At 44.2% G+C, this 20,591-nt stretch overlaps 1 protein-coding gene across 1 annotated transcript; it reads left to right on the forward strand.

Moving 5' to 3' along the window:
* Positions 1-14,959: 14,959 nt before the first annotated feature.
* Positions 14,960-17,904, forward strand: LOC129710041 (interferon alpha-2-like). Its single transcript, XM_055656725.1, has 3 exons — positions 14,960-15,091; positions 17,461-17,700; positions 17,806-17,904. Exons 1-3 carry the CDS (start codon positions 14,960-14,962, stop codon positions 17,902-17,904), a joined length of 471 nt encoding a protein of 156 aa, XP_055512700.1.
* Positions 17,905-20,591: the final 2,687 nt, after the last annotated feature.

Raw genomic sequence — 20,591 nt, forward strand, 5'->3', positions numbered from 1 at the left:
TGCATGATAAAATCAATTAATTGACTTGCAGACTCTGAAAAGATTGTTCCAGCGGTTCGGGTTGTCAGAACGAACCATGCACGTGCTCACTGTAGATTGCAGGGATAACGCCAGATAAGCAGTACATTTCCTCGTCAAAAGATGGGAAGATTTTGTTTAAATGCTAATATTACATATAATATGGCATGGATAACTGACGTCTTGGAGTCCATTTTCAAATGGATCTTTGACAAAATTAAGTTATATTACCATTAAATGTGCCAAACATGCCTTCTCATCATATTTTCTGCAGGGAGCGGGTCCCACTCTGTCGGGTCTCACCCTCTAATATCATTAACTCAAAACCTCCCAGGCGCAGGTACACAGAGATAGGGAATGTTAACATTGTGCTGATGCTGCTTCGCCGGTAGGCTCCAGCTATATCCCTGTCCTTGGTCAAACTCACTTACAAGTGGTTATACTCATGGCGCTGGCTCAGCGCAATGGGTCCAGTCATTGCATCAGCTGCGACTGGACAGGATGGTTACATCTGCAGGCAAAATAACGTTTTATGTTTATGACTTAATCAAGCAGAACAGACCGGGGTATTAGGTCTCAAACTAGAATTTTTGGGCATACCCCATGGACATTCAGTTGGGTGTGGTCACACATCTACTACAGTATGTTAAGATCACTAAGAGCCTGAAGGGCTCAGAACTAGCAATGTTGTTAATTGCTTAAAACCTTATAAGAAGGTATCAGTACAGTCTATCTCCAGGTGGTTAAAACGGGTTCTGGCTTGTGCAGGAGTGAATACTGACATTTTCAAATCTCACACCACCAGGGCTGCAACAACATCAGCAGCAGGGTTATGGACGTTCCGCTTGACCACATCCTAGCGGCTGCAGGATGGTCAAACGAATGATCTTTCCAAACATTTTATAACAAATCCATTGCCAGACCGGGGGTATTTACCAACTCTATTAGCCAAATCTATTTTAGGTCCTGTTTTATAGTTTCGTCCCGGATGAGAGGGGTTACTATTGTTATTATTTGATCATTAAAAAGCATCAGCATGTCTAAATCGATGTCATGTCTCAATGCATTATTAATGTTCACTCATCCTTGGTCAACTGATGCAGTGTGTGACGCATAGACTCGTTTCCACGGCATGAAATCACAGAGCTTTGTAAAATAGTAAGATTAAACGAGAACTTACCAGTTTGAAGTTTGATCTTAATTTAATGAGGAGTTACGATGAAGGATTACATGCCCTCTGCTCCCAACCCTCTCTCATAAAGGTCAGCTGGTATTTCTAATTCTTGAATCTTCCTGTATTCAGTTCAACAGCTGTTATCTGTGATGTCACACCATTGCTTTGAAGATTGACGCGCATGCGGGCTGGCTGGCTCTTCACATAATTCCTCATCGTAACTCCTCATAAAATAAAGATCAAACTTCAAACTGGTAAGTTCTTGTTTAATCTTATTACTAAATGTAAAATCTCCAAGTTTGTGGATGACACAAAACTGGGTGGCAGAGTGAGCTGCGAGGAAGATGTTATGAGGCTGCAGGGTGACTTGGATAGGTTGGGTGAGTGCACACATGCATGGCAGATGCAGTATAATGTGGATAAATGTGAGGTTATCCACTTTGGTGCCAAGAACAGGGAGGCAGACTATTAACTGAATGGTGTTGAAAGGAACTGCAGATGCTGGTTTAAACCGAAGATAGACACACAAAGCTGGAGTAACTCAGCAAGACAGGCAGCATCTCTGGAGTGAATGATTGGGTGACGGTTCAGGTTGGGACCCTTCTTCATGCTGAATGATCACCCGAAATGCACCCATATGAGGAAAGAATGGTGTGACTGGACTTGTATTCACCAGAATTTAGAAGGATGAGAGGATATCTTAGAGAAACTTATAAAATTCTGATGGGATCGGACAGGCCAGATGCAAGAAAATGTTCCCAATGTTGGGGGAGTCCAGAACCAGGGGTCACATTTTAAGAATAAGGGGTAGGCCATTTAGGACTGAGATGAGGAAATGTTTTACACCTATTGAGTTATGAATCTGTAGAATTCTCTGCCATGGAAGGCGGTGGAGGCCAATTCATTGCATGTTTTCAGGAGAGAGTTATATTTTGCTCTTCAGGCTAGCAGAATCAAGGGATATATGGATAAAATAGGAATGGGGTACTGACTTTGGATGATAAGCCATGAGGTGCTGGCTCGAGGGACCGAATGGCCTAATCCTTCACCTATTTTCTATGTTTCTACATTTCTACAACAAACCAAGACTATCCAATCTCTTGTCATTACTGAACAAATCAATCCTGGCAGCGTCTTGGTTAATCTCCACTACTCCACCTCCATGAGCATTCATATCTTCTTGTGCTGAGAACTGCATTGAACACTCAAAATGTGGGATAACAAAACCTTGACAAAATGTTAGCATGAACTCCATGCTCCTATACTCCATACCCAGTCTCATGAAGCTCAAAATCCCATATGCTTTCTTAACAACCGAATCTATCTTTGCTACCTTAGTACACAGAACAGTACAACACAGAAAAATACACTGCGGCCTACAATGTCCATGTAGAAAATAATACCAAGACCATCAATTATCTACCTGCACATAACCCATATCCCTCCATTCCCTGCATATCCATATGCCTATCCAAAAGTCTTCAGCCACTATTTCATCTGTTTCGTCCGATCCCTGGCCGTGTGTTCCAGCCACTCACTGCCCTTTGTGCAAAAAATCTGCCCACACACAGACCTTTGCCCCTCGCACCCTTAAGCTACACCCTCTGAAATTTGATTTTTTCATCCTGGGAAAAATATTCTGACTGTCTACCCTATCTACACTTGTCATAATTTATAGATGCACAGTTTGGAAACCACTGCAACTTTTTTGGAACCGCAGTGAATTCCACCATAATTTGACTCTGAAGTAAGATTTGTGAGTTGGAGCTTGAGTTTAGCTTATTGTCCACAAAAGTTACCTCATCTTGACTACTCTGTATGGCAAATTCAGATGCGCTCTAGCTCCATGGTAGTAAACCAGTGTGCAGAAGATCCCGCTGAATCAAACAGATCAATGTTAGCATCTGGCAGTGATGAATATTATGTTGTGGCAGTGCCTTGTTTTGATTAAAAATTATAATTCAAAATGAATAAGTGGTTGGCCATTTAGAACGGAGACGAGGAAAAACTTTTTCACCCAGCCAGTTGTGAGTCTGTGGAATTCGTTGCCTCAGAAGGCAGTGGAGGCCGATTCTCTGGATGCTTTCAAGAGAGAGTTAGATAGTTCTTAAAGATAGCGGAGTCATGGGATATGGGGAGACAGTAGGATCTGGGTACTGATTGTGGATGATCAGCCATGATCACAGTGATGAGCAGTGCTGGCTCGAAGGGCTGATTAGCCTACTCTAGTGCCTATTGTCTATTGTCTATTGGCTATTATCTATTATCTATAGTCTATAAGCAATTGTGTGATTAAAAATCAATAATAGGTGTATGTGTGGTACATGGCTATAATATATACCCTAGACATGTTCATGTTTCCAAATGACCCAGACCAACAATGACATTTGGAAATAATTAAAAATGAAAAGTTATTCAATTAAAAACAAAATGAAATATAATATTAATTACCATAGGTCTTGATCTGGAATTACATATTGTATAAGCTGTAAAATTTAATTAGGTAAAAAAATTAGGGGAAGACATTGCAATAAGTGAACTGGATGTGTCTGGCACAGCATATATACAGAGATCACCACAAATCAGGGAAAAGGTTTCAAGTTTGCATACCCACACTTTGAATGCCTAAATAAATGGTAATCCTCAAAAAATGAAACAGATGACTGCTGGATGGAATAATGCTCGTCTGCTGAGTTGTCAATAACTAAAACAGAGACGCTGCCATGGAAACCAAGATCAAAATTAAAGCTGCTATTCCCTTTCAGAGGGGCTTCAATCCACAATTCTGATTATAACTGCGACCAACCAATCAATTCAGCCCCTTTGGAAACTTGATAACATATTTCATGTGCAAAAAATGTAACTTTATGAAATTAATTAATTATTTTAATATTATAATTTTCTATGAACATGTCACTTGAACATATATGTATTGCTGTTGTTATTTTTGATTTGACATATAGTACAAATAAGTTGAATGAATTAATCATACTAAGCTATCGAGTCATCGAGTCATAGAGACATACCACATGGACTTGAATATTAATAAGATGCCACGCTAGACACTCGTCCCACCTGCCTGCATTTGTCACATATCCCTCTAAATCTTTCCAATGAATGTATCTGTCTAAAATTATTTTAAATGTTGTCATAGTACCCACTCAACTACCTCCTCTGGCAGCTTGTTCCACATAACCACCAGATAAATTGTGTGACAAATGTGCCCCCAGGTTCCTCTTTCTCCTCTCATCTTTAACCTATGCCCTCTACTTCTTGATGTCAATGTCCATCTGCCCGACATGATCTTACTTCGGTTATAGCGGACAAATAAGCCGGTTGCCTTGTTGGACCGTTCTGTCATTTAATTGAATCTGATTACGGATAAAGAATGAAATGTAATTGCAGAGGCGCCGTCTTCATCAGAGGATTGGATAAAGTTAATATCACCGCGGATAGTTTGAAGGAAATCGTATGCGCCTTGGCAAACAGTGAACATGCTAATTACAGAATTCAGAAAAATATATATCAGGCAAAATGGGAGACATAATGGGGAACTTAAATTTAATAGGAATATATATTGAGTGAATCAACATGGAAAGACGGGGCCAATCAAGTGATTCTGCCTTGAGGGGAAGAAAAAGCAGAGCAACAGCGTTAGCTGGTGTATATTCACAGACATTTAAGGGCAAGTTGATAAACGAACAAGTAAACGCAGCAAATCGTTGAATTTGTAAACATGACATTACAAGGTAAATCTGGCAATCGTATTCGACACTTACAACTCACTAACCTGGCATTAGCTGTCGTGTTATAGTCAAATCTGCCAATCTAAGATTCAAAAAATGCATGTCAAAGCTTTGGAGAGAATGTAGGTGCATTTTTAGTAAAGTGAGATAAAGGGTAAATGATGGGCAGTTATTTCAATATTCACTAAACAACGCAACCGGATTGGTTTTCCGCTATAACCGAATATAGATATAACCGCGATAAGGCGCGGTGGTAGAGTTGTTAACTTATAGACAGAGACCCAGATTTATAACCATATAACAATTACAGCACGGAAACAGGCCATCTCGGTCCTACAAGTCCGTGCCGAACAACTTTTTTTTTCCCTTAGTCCCACCTGCCTGCACTCATACCATAACCCTCCATTCCCTTCTCATCCATATGCCTATCCAATTTATTTTTAAATGATACCAATGAACCTGCCTCCACCACTTCCACTGGAAGCTCATTCCACACCGCTACCACTCTCTGAGTAAAGAAGTTCCCCCTCATATTACCCCTAAACTTCTGTCCCTTAATTCAGAAGTCATGTCCTCTTGTTTGAATCTTCCCTATTCTCAAAGGGAAAAGCTTGTCCACATCAACTCTGTCTATCCCTCTCATCATTTTGAAGACCTCTATCAAGTCCCCCCTTAACCTTCTGCGCTCCAGAGAATAAAGACCTAACTTATTCAACCTATCTCTGTAACTTAGTTGTTGAACCCCAGGCAACATTCTAGTAAATCTCCTCTGTACTCTCTCTATTTTGTTGACATCCTTCCTATAATTGGGCGAACAAATTTGTACACCATACTCCAGATTTGGTCTCACCAATGCCTTGTACAATTTTAACATTACATCCCAGCTTCTATACTCATTTGAACCTGACTACAGGTGTTGCCTGCAAGGAGTTTGCACGTTCTCCCCGTGACCTTTTCTCCGGGTGCTCCGGTTTCTTCCCACACTCCAAAGACGTGCAGGTTTGTAGGTTAATTCGCTTGGTAAAATTGTAAATTGCCCCTAGTGTGTGTAGGATAGTACTAGTGTACGGAGGTCGTTGGCGCGAGTCGGTGGCATGTTTCCGCTCTGTATCTCGGTGGGCATGTTTCCGCCCTGTATCTCCAAACTAAACTAAACATCTTCTGATATTTCGGATATTCATAGTAAGCTTTAACATCTCATTATTCACAAACCCACTAACCAGGCATCAACTAGCGCATTATAGCTATTTGAATTATTCGCGAATATTGTCCCATGATTTTCAACAGTTACAGTCAGGGGAGGGGAATCTAGAGGTATGTAAAAGTACAAAGTACATGGCTGTGTTTCACCCTTGCAGTCGTGAGGGATCAATAGAGCCTGAACTGTCAAAGAAAATCCCCGTCTAATCAAGATAGTACCTTGATTTCCAATACTGAAATCATTCTGCGTTGATATAGAATGAAACATGCATAAAATGGAATTTTACTAATTGGCTTTGTGAATCTCGGTATCGAAGTACATCGCACCTGAGATCCTGAGAACCAACCGATTAAGTCTCTGTTGGTCAGAGGCAATTCGCTTTGAATGGAGCAGAAAGTGAAAGGGTTCAGCTGTAGTCAGCTCGCAACGAAATTAAAGATTCCCTCAAAGAATTGCGGTGGGAAGCAAATGAGATTTGTTTTTGAAACGTCAAAGGAATATCCTGATGTACACCTTAAAATGGGCGCATCACCTCGAGCAGAGGCTATCATTTCAATCGAAGAGCAAAGCAGGTCATCTCGGACAGATATTGCATTCCGACCTGAATCCCGGTCTCGCCACTGCTCAGATTCCAGTTGGTTGGTTGAACATGTCCTTCGCGAACGCATGGAGACTCTGCGTTTTACCAGTGTTGTTGGCGGGGGTCCTGGCGCAGGGCTGCCGGGGTCCGGATGTGCAGGTGGACATTAATCAGGAAGCTCAGATTGTGCTGAATGAAATGGTAAGTGTAAATAGAGAGTCACGTTGTCGCATTAAAGTGAGTGAAGTGTTAAACCCCGTGTGATGATGTTAGACCCTGGTAGAACTTCTCATTGAGTCTGGCGGCCTCTGCAGCGCGACAAGCGGCGTTAATGTTTCAACTCAACGGCCTCTCTACTGCTGAGAGGGTTTGCAATGAAGCGCGTCTCCAACTGCAGAGAAAGGGGAAATGATCAGAGAGTAGGGGGCGGACACAAAATGCTGGAGTAACTCAGCATTACCGGCAACATATCTGGAGAGAAGGAATTGTTGGTTCTAAACTAACTAACTAACTAACTAACTAACTAACTAACTAACTAACTAAACTAACTATGCATGTTTTGGGTCCAGACCCTTCTTCAGACTGAAAGTTAGGGGAGAAGGAAATTGGAGATATGGAACGGTGAGGTGAAAACGAAAGATTAAAGCACTAAAGACCACGGCTATCTGGATTACACTACTTCCCACCCTGTTTCCTGTGAGGACTCTATCCTCTACTCCCAATTCCTCCGTCTACGCTGCATCTGCACCCAGGGTGAGGTGTTCCAAACCAGGGCATCGGAGATGTCCTCATTCTTTAGGGAACGGGGTTCCCCTCTTCGACTATAGATGGCACTTTCCCTTGCAACCGCAGGAAATGCGACACTTGTCACTTTACCTCCTCACTCGACTCCATCCAAGGACTCAATCAGTCTTTCCATGTGAGACAGAGGTTCACCTGCACCTCCTCCAACCTCATCAATCCCATCCACTGCTGTAGGTGTCAACATCGGTGAGAACAAGCACAGGTTTGCCGATCGCTTCGCCCAACACCTCCGCACAGTTCGCATTAACCAACCTGATCTCCCTGTGGCTCAGCACTTCGAATCCCCCTCTCATTCCGAATCCGACCTTCTGTCCTGGGCCTCCTCCATGGCCAGAGTGAGTCCCGCCGCAAATTGGAGGAGCAGCACCTCATATTTCGCTTTAGTAGTTTACACCCCAGCGGTATGAACATTGACTTTCTCAATTTATTTCTCCCTCCTTCCCAGCTCTCCCATAGCCCACTGTCTCCACCTATTCATTTCCTTCAGAGATGCTGCCTCACCCGCTGTGTGTCTCCAGCATTTTTCTCCACCTTCGGTTTTTCCAGCACCAGCAGTTCCTTCTTAAACAAAGGAAATGTAGAATGGTTCGTTGTTGGCAGAGGCGGAGGTGATAACGAGGCATACAAACAGTAAAATTGATCAGGACAGTAAAACTATTCAGAGAAGTAAGGAGGAACAGGTTTGACGCATGGACCATGGGCACCAGTGTAAGGGGAGCAGAGTCACGTGGAGGAGGTGTAGACAGAAGGAAAACAATGAAGTCTGGCGCACCGGGAACAGATAATGTAAATGGATTCTGTTCGTTCTGGTGAGGGGCCTGGAATTGCTGTTGAATTCGATGTCGTCCGGATGGCGCTAATGTAGCGAGTGGGCGGGTGAGCCTCGCTGAAGGGGTGGGTGGACGGAGTAGACGACTGAACTGAAGCTTCAGCAGACTCGGTGAACGGGATACGCGGTGCAATAAACTGCACGCAGAGCTGTACCGCTTCACGTCGGATGAGAGTATGGGAAGGGAAGGGAAGGGAGGACATAAATAGTCATGTGCAATCCAAAATGTTGCCCGGCAGCAAACAATGTTATTAGAGATAATGTTGCTGTGTGTGAATTGTGTGCCGGAGCCGGACTTGACCGTTTCCCCTGTTGTAGGGAGACCCCCTGACCCGGCGGTGCGCAGCTGAAAGGACATCATTGGAAGTCAGGACATTGAACTTGGCCAAACTCATGGAGAGAGAACGGGTGAGTGTACATATATTAGCGTCGTTTAATCTCGCCGCCAATGCTCTCGGGAACAATTAATATACGGTTCGCATATATTCTTAATCTGGGAAGAGCGGATTTTCAAATATAATCATATTATTGTATCCATGTTAATAAAGACACAACACAACTGGGTTTTCAACGAGCGAAACAGTTCTGTGAAGAACAATTTCATGTCCTTTGATTGAAAGAGTTTGTCAGCTAAACTAAAACATGACACAAAATGCTGGAGCAGCTCAGCGGGTCAGGCATCATCTCTGAAGGAAAGGAAAGGGTCCAGATTCTTCGACCGGTCAGTTTGTGTCCGTAGCAGGATCTCGATCCAAAACGTCACCTATTCATTTTATCCAGAGATGCTGCCTGACCCGCTGACTACTCCGCATTGTGTGTCTATCTTCGGTGTAAACATGCATCTGTTGTTCCTTCCTACACAAAGTAAAACACGAGTTTCCTCACCGAGCTGCTAACGCTGTAAAGTTGCCAACAACAATGTTTAGACAAGGTTTTCCAGACAACTGTAAACATCCATTGATCTCTATTCGATTTGGAAATGAGTGTGATATTGTCCCCTCCCGGCCGTTCTCACGGGTCCATGATATCGCTTTGTGTTGTGTGCAGGCCCCGAACACGCTCCGTGTTGTCGACCAAGTGTTGCGTCAATTCAGCAAGATCTACAGCATGAACCTGGCCTCGGTCACATGGCCCCGGGACAAGGTGGAGCATCTCAGGCTTCTCCTGGATGGGCAGATCAGAGAGCTGGAAAACTGTGTGAGGAACACAGGCTCCGAGACCCGTCCACGGAGAAGCGCCGCGGTTCACAACTACTTCAGGAAACTCGGCAAGTTTCTTAAACGGAAGGTGAGCCGGTTGAATCTTATCATCTAACGACCCGCGGGCAATTTTTCACTCAATCTAAATCTATTCATTCTCTGATGCGTGATTCTGATCCTTTCTCTTTTGCAGAGATTCAGCGCCTGCGCCTGGGAAATAACGCGCGCCGAGACCAGGGCGTGTTTACAACAATTGCCTCTAGTAATGACCAGAATCAACGAGGCGAACTGAAGATGTGACCAATATACATTTAACCAGATTTATGTTATTTATTTACATAGCTGAAAAGATAACCTATTTTTATAATATTAACATGCAAACATATACTGTAAGTATTTATTTTGTTTTGACGAAGTTTCCTTGAAGTTACCAATATACATTTAACCAGATCCATGTTAATTATTTACACAGTTGAAAAGATAGCCGATTTTTAATAATATTAACATACACACATATACTGTAAGCATTTATTTTGGGTTGATGAAGTTTCCTGGAAGTCACCAATACACATTTAACCTGATTCATGTTATTTATTCACGGTTTAGTTGAAAATGACACCTATTTTATAATATTAACATGCACAAACTGACTGTCAGTATTTATTTTCTTTTGAGGATGTTTTGGAGTCTGGTGCTTACTGTGCAGAGAATATACACCTTAATATAATTTCGAGACTATTTATTTTGAACTGTTATTTTTAATTGAAACGAGGTAATAAAGATTTTGTACTTGTACCATTTTTGAAACTGTTATTTTTTGAAAGGTCTTTGTCTGTGAGTGATGAAATGAGTAGATTCTTGGTATTTGAAGTTTCACCCAAAGTATCGCGACCCTCTGGCATTCAGTCGGACATATCTCTCACCTTATACTTTCTCTACTTCTGAAAATAACTTTATTTACATTCGCGGTCTAGTTTTTACTTATTTCAGACTTTACTTCAGACTTTTGAGATACAACGCGGAGACGACGCTTTCGGCACTAGGTGCGAATTAATTGCATATCTACATCAGGGGAACATACGTTTAAGAAAGAACTGCAGATGCTGGTAAAATCGAAGGTAGATACAAAATGCTGGAGAAACTCAGCGGGTGAGGCAACATCTATGAAGATGCGTCTCGACACGAAATGTCGCCTATTCCTTCTCTCCATAGATGCTGCCTCACCCGCTGAGTTTCTCCAGCATTTTGTATAAACCTTTAGGGGAACATAGATCAGGCTCCTTCGGTTCTGACACTCTTGCCTTTCCCATGGAAACATTGCATCCATTGCATCAGGCTGGGCAGTGTCCTACACCTGTGTGTGCCAGCTCGCAAAATTCATTGCTGGACACATCTTACACAGGATGTTCAGCGAGATTCAATGGATCAGAGGGCATCTTTGACCAAGTCAATAGTCCTACCGCAGCAGTTGGTATTACTTCCACAGAGTACAAAGGCACGGAATAACATGAACGATGACTCAGACCACAGATCAAGTCGAGTGGAGATTATTGTCAATGCACAACTACGCCGAGCAACAGGTACAATAAAAAACTTGTTTGTAGAAGTACCATAGGCACAAAGGCAAACAGGCAAAACAAATTCGATGCCTTCCTACACCAAACGAATTATACATTAATATACATCAATTATCCACAAAACTTTTAAAATAAAGTAAACTGCGCAACAACAAAAAAACAACACGATGTCAGTGCAAAAACACAGAATGCAAGAGATGGATTGTAGTGCACTCTTGTCATGGCAGGACCGCTCAAGAACCTGATAATTTGCAGGAACATCGCTGTTCCTCAGCCAGGTGATATGGGACTTCAGGGTGAAAAAGGAATGGCCCTAGTGGTGCAGATCCTTCATAATTGTGTTGTGTTCGATAAATCACCGGATTTGGACAAATAAGAGTGTGAATAACAAGGTATTTTATTAAACCTAAATAAAATATGCCACATAGGCTCACGTATCCGCATACACATTGTCAAACCCCGAGTACACGCCACGGGATGTTCCTGTTTTTGATCACCTGGTACCGTTCGCTGGGGCTCCTCTTGGAAGGGAGCCGGACACCATCCTTTATGTCATTTCTTATCTGAGTGGACCGTGCCATACCCACTCCCGGAGACAATCATAAGCCCCCCTTTGTCCGCGGCGATCCGCTCAACGTGTTGCGCTCAGCAAACTCAGACGTCCCCCGGCATTGTGTGGGAACAGATGCGGAAACATCTCCCACATGTATTGGAAGGGTTTAGAATGCGGTGCTGCTAATCTTGCTGATAACTCAATTTTGGAGGCATCAGCCTATATTAGCGCCCATCTAACTACATGTTACTGAGTATATGAACAATGATAATCATCAACTCACAGGAGTTGTGCGGGGCTGGTCCCGACCTCGCGCGGGGCTCCGAAAATCCCGCACTGTCCGAAAATTCCGCGCGCCAACGGCCTGTCGGCCCACAGGCGCCCGCATTGAGGGCGTACGCAGCGTATTGACATCGTACGCAACGTCTTGACGGGTACGCCTAGCCTAGCGATTACGTCACCGCCCGACGCCGTGCGACGTCCATTAAGATCAGTCTGAAGAAGGGTTTCGGCCCGAAACTTTGCCCATTTCCTTCGCTCCATAGATGCTGCTGCACCCGCTGAGTTTCTCCATCACTTTTGTCTACCTTCGACGTCCATTCTCAGTCGGTCTTTTACCCCATCTCCTGCCTTATCTTCTGCCTCAGCACCTTCACCAGTTCCTACCGCAGTTCCCACCCCAGCTCCTGCCCCAGTTCCTGCCCCACCTCCTGCTTCAGCTCCTGACCCAGCTGCTGCTGCAGAATGGGGCTCGGATTTGGCTTAGGTAGGCTGGGGGCCGAGCATCAAAAATGTGTTTAGAAATCGATTTTCGTGACCAACGTCACGGAAGTACATGAAATTTTCCACAGATTTAGATGAAATATAATTGAGAATGATGTCATAACTCGTCAGTGCCAAAAGTTGCACATTAATCAATTAAACTGATTAGAAAATGAGACGGGAAAGTAAGCGCCATCTAGTGGCCCATGCCCATATTACACCATGGGCAGCCTACTTCCGTGTGGCAGTCCATTTAAACTATATATTATTATACCTATATACTAGAGTAAGTGGGACCTGTTGGGTACCAAGTTCACACGGGAGGGCTGGTTCCCCGAGCAATATTCCACCTCTCCACCAATTCCAATAATGGTGGCCAGTGGTAGGGGGGGGGGGAGGGGCGACTTTCTGGAGCGCTGGTATGGGTGTTGTTGGCTGCCGGAACTACCAATCTCCAGAGGGCTAGTATGGACATTGTGGGCCAAACGGATTATTGGGGTGGCAGCTCACTCACTGCTGGTGGGCTGGCAGTTGACTCATGGCTATTCTTTGAAATTCCATTTCAAGCAAAGTGCAAGGCCACCAAATTCAAGTGCAGTTTCTTACCTCTCCGAGCAGGGTGCAAGGCCACAAAATTTAAGTGCAGTTTCATACCACTTCAAGCAGGGTGCAAGGCCATCAAATTCAAATGCGGTTTCATACCAATCCAAGGAAGGTGCAAGACCACCAAATTCAAATGCAGTTTCATACCATTCCATGCAGGGTGCAACAACACCACATTCAAAAACAGTTTCATACCATTTCATGCAGGGTGCAAAGCCACTACATTCAAATACAGTTTCATACAATTTCAAGCAGGGTGAAACCACCATAAAACCACACAAAACACCACATTATAGTTCAGTAGACATTCAGTGTGTTCAGTTCATTCACAGCTCAGACAGAGTCGTGACCTCTCCCTCCCCATCATGAAAAGACTGAGTTCTTCTTCTTCTTCTTCTTCTTCTTCTTCTTCTTCTTCTTCTTCTTCTTCTTCTTCTTCTTCTTCTTCTTCTTCTTCTTATTATTATTCTTCTTCTTCTTATTATTATTATTTATCCAATTTATTTTTAAATGATACCAATGAACCTGCCTCCATCACTTCCACTGGAAGCTCTTTCCACACCGCTACCACTCTCTGAGTAAAGACGTTCCCCCTCATATTACCCCTAAACCTATGTCCCTTAATTCTGAAGTCATGTCCCCTTGTTTGAATCTTCCCTATTCTCAAAGGGAAAAACTTGTCTACATCAACTCTGTCTATCCCTCTCATCATTTTAAAGACCTCTATCAAGTCCCCTCTTAACCTTCTGCGCTCCAGAGAATAAAGACCTAACTTATTCAACCTATCTCTGTAACTTAGTTGTTGAAACCCAGGCAACATTCTAGTAAATCTCCTCTGTACTCTCTCTCTATTTTGTTGACATCCTTCCTATAATTGGGCGAACAAAATTGTACACCATACTCCAGATTTGGTCTCACCAATGCCTTGTACAATTTTAACATTACATCCCAGCTTCTATACTCATTTGAACCTGACTACAGGAGTTGTCTGCAAGGAGTTTGCACGTTCTCCCGTGACCTTTTCTCCGGGTGCTCCGGTTTCTTCCCACACTCCAAAGACGTGCAGGTTTGTAGGTTAATTCGCTTGGTAAAATTGTAAATTGCCCCTAGTGTGTGTAGGATAGTACTAGTGTACGGAGGTCGTTGGCGCGACTCGGTGGCATGTTTCCGCTCCGTATCTCGGTGGGCATGTTTCCGCCCTGTATCTCCAAACTAAACTAAACATCTTCTGATATTTCGGATGTTCATAATAAGCTTTAACATCTCATTATTTACAAACCCACTAACCAGGCATCAAGTAGCGCATTATAGCTATTTGAATTATTCGCGAATATTGTCTCATGATTTTCAACAGTTACAGTCAGGGGAGGGGAATCTAGAGGTATGAAAAAGTACAAAGTACATGGCTGTGTTTCACCCTTGCAGTCGTGAGGGATCAATAGAGCCTGAACTGTCAATGAAAATCCCCGTCTAATCAAGATAGTACCTTGATTTCCAATATTGAAATCATTCTGCGTTGATATAGAATGAAACATGCATAAAATGGAATTTTACTAATTGTCTTTGTGAATCTCGGTATCGAAGTACATCGCACCTGAGATCCTGAGAACCAACCGATTAAGTCTCTGTTGGTCAGAGGCAATTCGCTTTGAATGGAGCAGAAAGTGAAAGGGTTCAGCTGTAGTCAGCTCGCAACGAAATTAAAGATTCCCTCAAAGAATTGCGGTGGGAAGCAAATGAGATTTGTTTTTGAAACGTCAAAGGAATATCCTGATGTGCACCTTAAAATGGGCCCATTACCTCGAGCAGAGGCTATCATTTCAATCGAAGAGCAAAGCAGGTCACCTCGGACAGATATTGCATTCCGACCTGAATCCCGGTCTCGCCACTGCTCAGATTCTAGTTGGTTGAACATGTCCTTCGCGAACGCATGGAGACTCTGCGTTTTACCAGTATTGTTGGCGGGAGTCCTGGCGCAGGGCTGCCGGGGTCCGGATGTGCAGGTGGACATTAATCAGGAAGCTCAGATTGTACTGAATGAAATGGTAAGTGCAAATAGAGTCACGTTGTCGCATTATAGTGAGTGAAGTGGCGTAACTCACTATGAGTGAAGTAACGCCGACAAGCGGCGTTAATGCTTCAACTCAACGGCCTCTCTACTGCTGAGAGGGTTTGCAATGAAGCGCGTCTCCAGCTGCAGAGAAAGGGGAAAAGATCAGAGAGTAGGGGGCGGACACAAAATGCTGGAGTAACTCAGCATTATCGGCAACATATCTGGAGAGAAGGAATGGGTTATATTTTGGGTCGAGGCCCTTCTTCAGACTGAAAGTCACGGGAGAAGGAAACTGGAGATATGGAAGGGTGAGGTGAAAACGAAAGGTTAAAGCACCAAGGGCCACGGCTATCAGGATTACACTTCTTCCCACCCTGTTTCCTGTAAGGACTCTATCCCCTACTCCCAATTCCTCCGTCTACGCTGCATCTGCACCCAGGGTGAGGTGTTCCAAACCAGGGCATCGGAGATGTCCTCATTCTTTAGGGAACGGGGTTCCCCTCTTCGACTATAGATGGCACTTTCCCTTGCAACCGCAGGAAATGCGACACTTGTCACTTTACCTCCTCACTCGACTCCATCCAAGGACTCAAGCAGTCTTTCCATGTGAGACAGAGGTTCACCTGCACCTCCTCCAACCTCATCAATCCCATCCACTGCTGTAGGTGTCAACATCGGTGAGAACAAGCACAGGCTTGCCGATCGCTTCGCCCAACACCTCCGCACAGTTCGCATTAACCAACCTGATCTCCCTGTGGCTCAGCACTTCGAATCCCCCTCTCATTCCGAATCCGACCTTCTGTCCTGGGCCTCCTCCATGGCCAGAGTGAGTCCCGCCGCAAATTGGAGGAGCAGCACCTCATATTTCGCTTTGGTAGTTTACACCCCAGCGGTATGAACATTGAATTCCTCAATTTATTTCTCCCTCCTTCCCAGCTCTCCCATAGCCCACTATCTCCACCTATTCATTTCCTTCAGAGATGCTGCCTCACCCGTTGTGTCTCCAGCATTTTCCCCACCTTCGGTTTTTCCAGCATCAGTAGTTCCTTCTTAAACAAAGGAAATGTAGAATGGTTCGTTGTTGGCAGATGCGGGGGTGATAACGAGGCATACAAACAGTAAAATTGATCAGGACAGTAAAACTATTCAGAGAAGTAGGGAGGGACAGGTTTGACGCATGGACCATGGGCACCAGTGTAAGGGGAGCAGAGTCATGTGGAGGAGGTGTAGACAGAAGGAAAACAATGAAGTCTGGCGCACCGGGAACAGATAATGTAAGCGGATTCTGTTCGTTCTGGTGAGGGGCCTGGAATTGCTGTTGAATTCGATGTCGTCCGGATGGTGCTAATGTAGCGAGTGGGCGGGTGAGCCTCGCTGAAGGGGTGGGTAGACGGAGTAGACGACTGAACTGAAGCTTCAGCAGACTCGGTGAACGGGATACGCGGTGCAATAAACTGCACGCAGAGCTGTACCGCTTCACGTCGGATGAGAGGATGGGAAGGGAAGGGAGGACATAAATAGTCATGTGCAATCCAAAAGGTTGCCCGGCAGCAAACAATGTTATTAGAGATAATGTTGCTGTGTGTGAATTGTGTGCCGGAGCCGGACTTGACCGTTTCCCCTGTTGTAGGGAGCCCCCCTGACCCGGCGGTGCGCAGCTGAAAGGACATCATTGGAAGTCAGGACATTGAACTTGGCCAAACTCATGGAGAGAGAACGGGTGAGTGTACATATATTAGCGTCGTTTAATCTCGCCGCCAATGCTCTCGGGAACAATTAATATACGGTTCGCATATATTCTTAATCTGGGACGCGGATTTTCAAATATAATCATATTATTGTATCCATGTTAATAAAGACACAACACAACTGGGGTTTCAACGAGCGAAACAGTTCTGTGAAGAACAATTTCATGTCCTTTGATTGAAGGAGTTTGTCAGCTAAAGTAAAACATGACACAAAATGCTGGAGCAGCTCAGCGGGTCAGGCATCATCTCTGAAGGAAAGGAAAGGGTCCAGACCCTTTCTTCGACCGGTCAGTTTGTGTCCGTAGCAGGATCTCGATCCAAAACGTCACCTATTCATTTTATCCAGAGATGCTGCCTGACCCGCTGACTACTCCGCATTGTGTATCTATATTCGGTGTAAACATGCATCTGTTGTTCCTTCCTACACAAAGTAAAACACGAGTTTCCTCACCGAGCTGCTAACGCTGTAAAGTTGCCAACAACAATGTTTAGACAAGGTTTTCCAGACAACTGTAAACATCCATTGATCTCTATTCGATTTGGAAATGAGTGTGATATTGTCCCCTCCCGGCCGTTCTCACGGGTCCATGATATCGCTCTGTGTTGTGTGCAGGCCCCGAACACGCTCCGTGTTGTCTACCAAGTGTTGCGTCAATTCAGCAAGATCTACAGCATGAACCTGGCCTCGGTCACATGGCCCCGGGACAAGGTGGAGCATCTCAGGCTTCTCCTGGATGGGCAGATCAGAGAGCTGGAAAACTGTGTGAGGAACACAGGCTCCGAGACCCGTCCACGGAGAAGCGCCGCGGTTCACAACTACTTCAGGAAACTCGGCAAGTTTCTTAAACGGAAGGTGAGCCGGTTGAATCTTATCATCTAACGACCCGCGGGCAATTTTTCACTCAATCTAAATCTATTCATTCTCTGATGCGTGATTCTGATCCTTTCTCTTTTGCAGAGATTCAGCGCCTGCGCCTGGGAAATAACGCGCGCCGAGACCAGGGCGTGTTTACAACAATTGCCTCTAGTAATGACCAGAATCAACGAGGCGAACTGAAGATGTGACCAATATACATTTAACCAGATTTATGTTATTTATTTACATAGCTGAAAAGATAACCTATTTTTATAATATTAACATGCAAACATATACTGTAAGTATTTATTTTGTTTTGACGAAGTTTCCTTGAAGTTACCAATATACATTTAACCAGATCCATGTTAATTATTTACACAGTTGAAAAGATAGCCGATTTTTAATAATATTAACATACACACATATACTGTAAGCATTTATTTTGGGTTGATGAAGTTTCCTGGAAGTCACCAATACACATTTAACCTGATTCATGTTATTTATTCACGGTTTAGTTGAAAATGACACCTATTTTATAATATTAACATGCACAAACTGACTGTCAGTATTTATTTTGTTTTGAGGATGTTTTGGAGTCTGGTGCTTACTGTGCAGAGAATATACACCTTAATATAATTTCGAGACTATTTATTTTGAACTGTTATTTTTAATTGAAACGAGGTAATAAAGATTTTGTACTTGTACCATTTTTGAAACTGTTATTTTTTGAAAGGTCTTTGTCTGTGAGTGATGAAATGAGCAGATTATTGGTATTTGAAGTTTCACCCAAAGTATCGCGACCCTCTGGCATTCAGTCGGACATATCTCTCACCTTTTACTTTCTCTACTTCTGAAAATAACTTTACTTACATTCGCGGTCTAGTTTTTACTTATTTCAGACTTTACTTCAGACTTTCGAGATGCAACGCGGAGACGACGCTTTCGGCACTAGGTGCGAATTAATGGCATATCTACATCAGGGGAACATACGTTTAAGAAAGAACTGCAGATGCTGGTAAAATCGAAGGTAGATACAAAATGCTGGAGAAACTCAGCGGGCGAAGCAACATCTATGAAGAAGCGTCTCGACACGAAACGCCGCCTATTCCTTCTCTCCATAGATGCTGCCTCACCCGCTGAGTTTCTCCAGCATTTTGTATATACCTTTAGGGGAACATAGATCAGGCTCCTTCGGTTCTGACACTCTTGCCTTTCCCATGGAAACATTGCATCCAAGTTCAGCATCAGTCTGGGCAGTGTCCTACACCTGTGTGTGCCAGCTCGCAAAATGCATTGCTGGACACACCTTACACAGGATGTTCAGCGAGATTCAATGGATCAGAGGGCATCTTTGACCAAGTTCATAGTCCGACCGCAGCAGTTGGTGTTACTTCCACATAGTACAAAGGCACGGAATAACATGAACGATGACTCAGACCACAGATCAAGTCGAGTGGAGATTATTGCCAATGCACAAATACGCCGAGCAACAGGTACAATGAAAAATCTTGTTTGTAGAAGTACCATAGGCACAAAGGCAAACAGGCAAAACAAATTCGATGCCTTCCTACAGCAAACAAATTATACATTAAGTATACATCAATTATCCACAAAACTTTTAAAATAAAGTAAACTGCGCAACAACAAAAAAACAACACGATGTCAGTGCAAAAACACAGAATGCAAGAGATGGATTGTAGTGCACCCTTGTCATGGCAGGACCAGTCATGAACCTGATAATTTGCAGGAACATCGCTGTTCCTCAGCCAGGTGATATGGGACTTCAGGGTGAAAAAGGAATGGCCCTAGTGGTGCAGATCCTTCATAATTGTGTTGTGTTCGATAAATCACCGGATTTGGACAAATAAGAGTGTGAATAACAAGGTATTTTATTAAACCTAAATAAAATATGCCACATAGGCTCACGTATCCGCATACACATTGTCAAACCCCGAGTACACGCCACGGGATGTTCCTGTTGTTGATCACCTGGTACCGTTCGCTGGGGCTCCTCTTGGAAGGGAGCCGGACACCATCCTTTATGACATTTCTTATCTGCCATACCCACTCCCGGAGACAATCATAAGCCCCCCTTTGTCCGCGGCGGTCCGCTCAACGTGTTGCGCTCAGCAAACTCAGACGTCCCCCGGCATTGTGTGGGAACAGATGCGGAAACATCTCCCACATGTATTGGGAACATCTTGTTATCGAAGGGTTTAGAATGCGGTGCTGCTAATCTTGCTGATAACTCAATTTTGGAGACATCAGCCTACATCAGCGCCCATCTAACTACATGTTACTGAGTATATGAACAATGATAATCAAATGTTCAGTATAATAATTCTATCTCTAAGAATGCGAGGTGATTATGTGTTAAACTAAAGGGCCTGTCCCACTTGCATGCGATTGCATGCGTCTGGAGCTACCAAACGTGGTCGCTTGAGGAGTACGGGCACCGTATGGCCGCGCGGGGCCGGTCCCACTTGGAAGCGCGGAGGCGCATGGATTTGTGCGGAGTTGGTCCCGACATCGCGCGGGGCTCCGAAAATCCCGCACTGTCCGAAAATTCCGCGCGCCAACGGCTTGTCGGCCCACAGGCGCCCGCATTGAGGGCGTACGCAGCGTCTTGACGGCGTACGCCGAGCCTGGCGATTACGTCACCGCCCGACGCTGTGCGACGTCCATTAAGATCAGTCTGAAGAAGGGTTTCGGCCCGAAACTTTGCCTATTTCCTTCGCTCCATAGATGCTGCTGCACCCGCTGAGTTTCTCCATCACTTTTGTCTACCTTCGACGTCCATTCTCAGTCGGTCCTTTACCCCATCTCCTGCCTTATCTTCAGCCTCAGCACCTTCACCAGTTCCTACCCCAGTTCCCACCCCAGCTCCT

Source organism: Leucoraja erinacea, chromosome 27, assembly GCF_028641065.1.
Source record: "Leucoraja erinacea ecotype New England chromosome 27, Leri_hhj_1, whole genome shotgun sequence".
NCBI lineage: Eukaryota > Metazoa > Chordata > Chondrichthyes > Rajiformes > Rajidae > Leucoraja > Leucoraja erinaceus.

What these genes read in the sequence shown, in the direction of transcription:
- LOC129710041 (XM_055656725.1), top strand. Translation starts at nt 14,960, where the DNA reads ATGTCCTTCGCGAACGCATGGAGACTCTGCGTTTTACCAGTATTGTTG. An exon ending in AGATTGTACTGAATGAAATG is followed by an intron (nt 15,092 to 17,460) that starts GTAAGTGCAAAT and finishes TGTTGTGTGCAG; the next exon opens with GCCCCGAACACGCTCCGTGT. An exon ending in GCAAGTTTCTTAAACGGAAG is followed by an intron (nt 17,701 to 17,805) that starts GTGAGCCGGTTG and finishes TCTCTTTTGCAG; the next exon opens with AGATTCAGCGCCTGCGCCTG.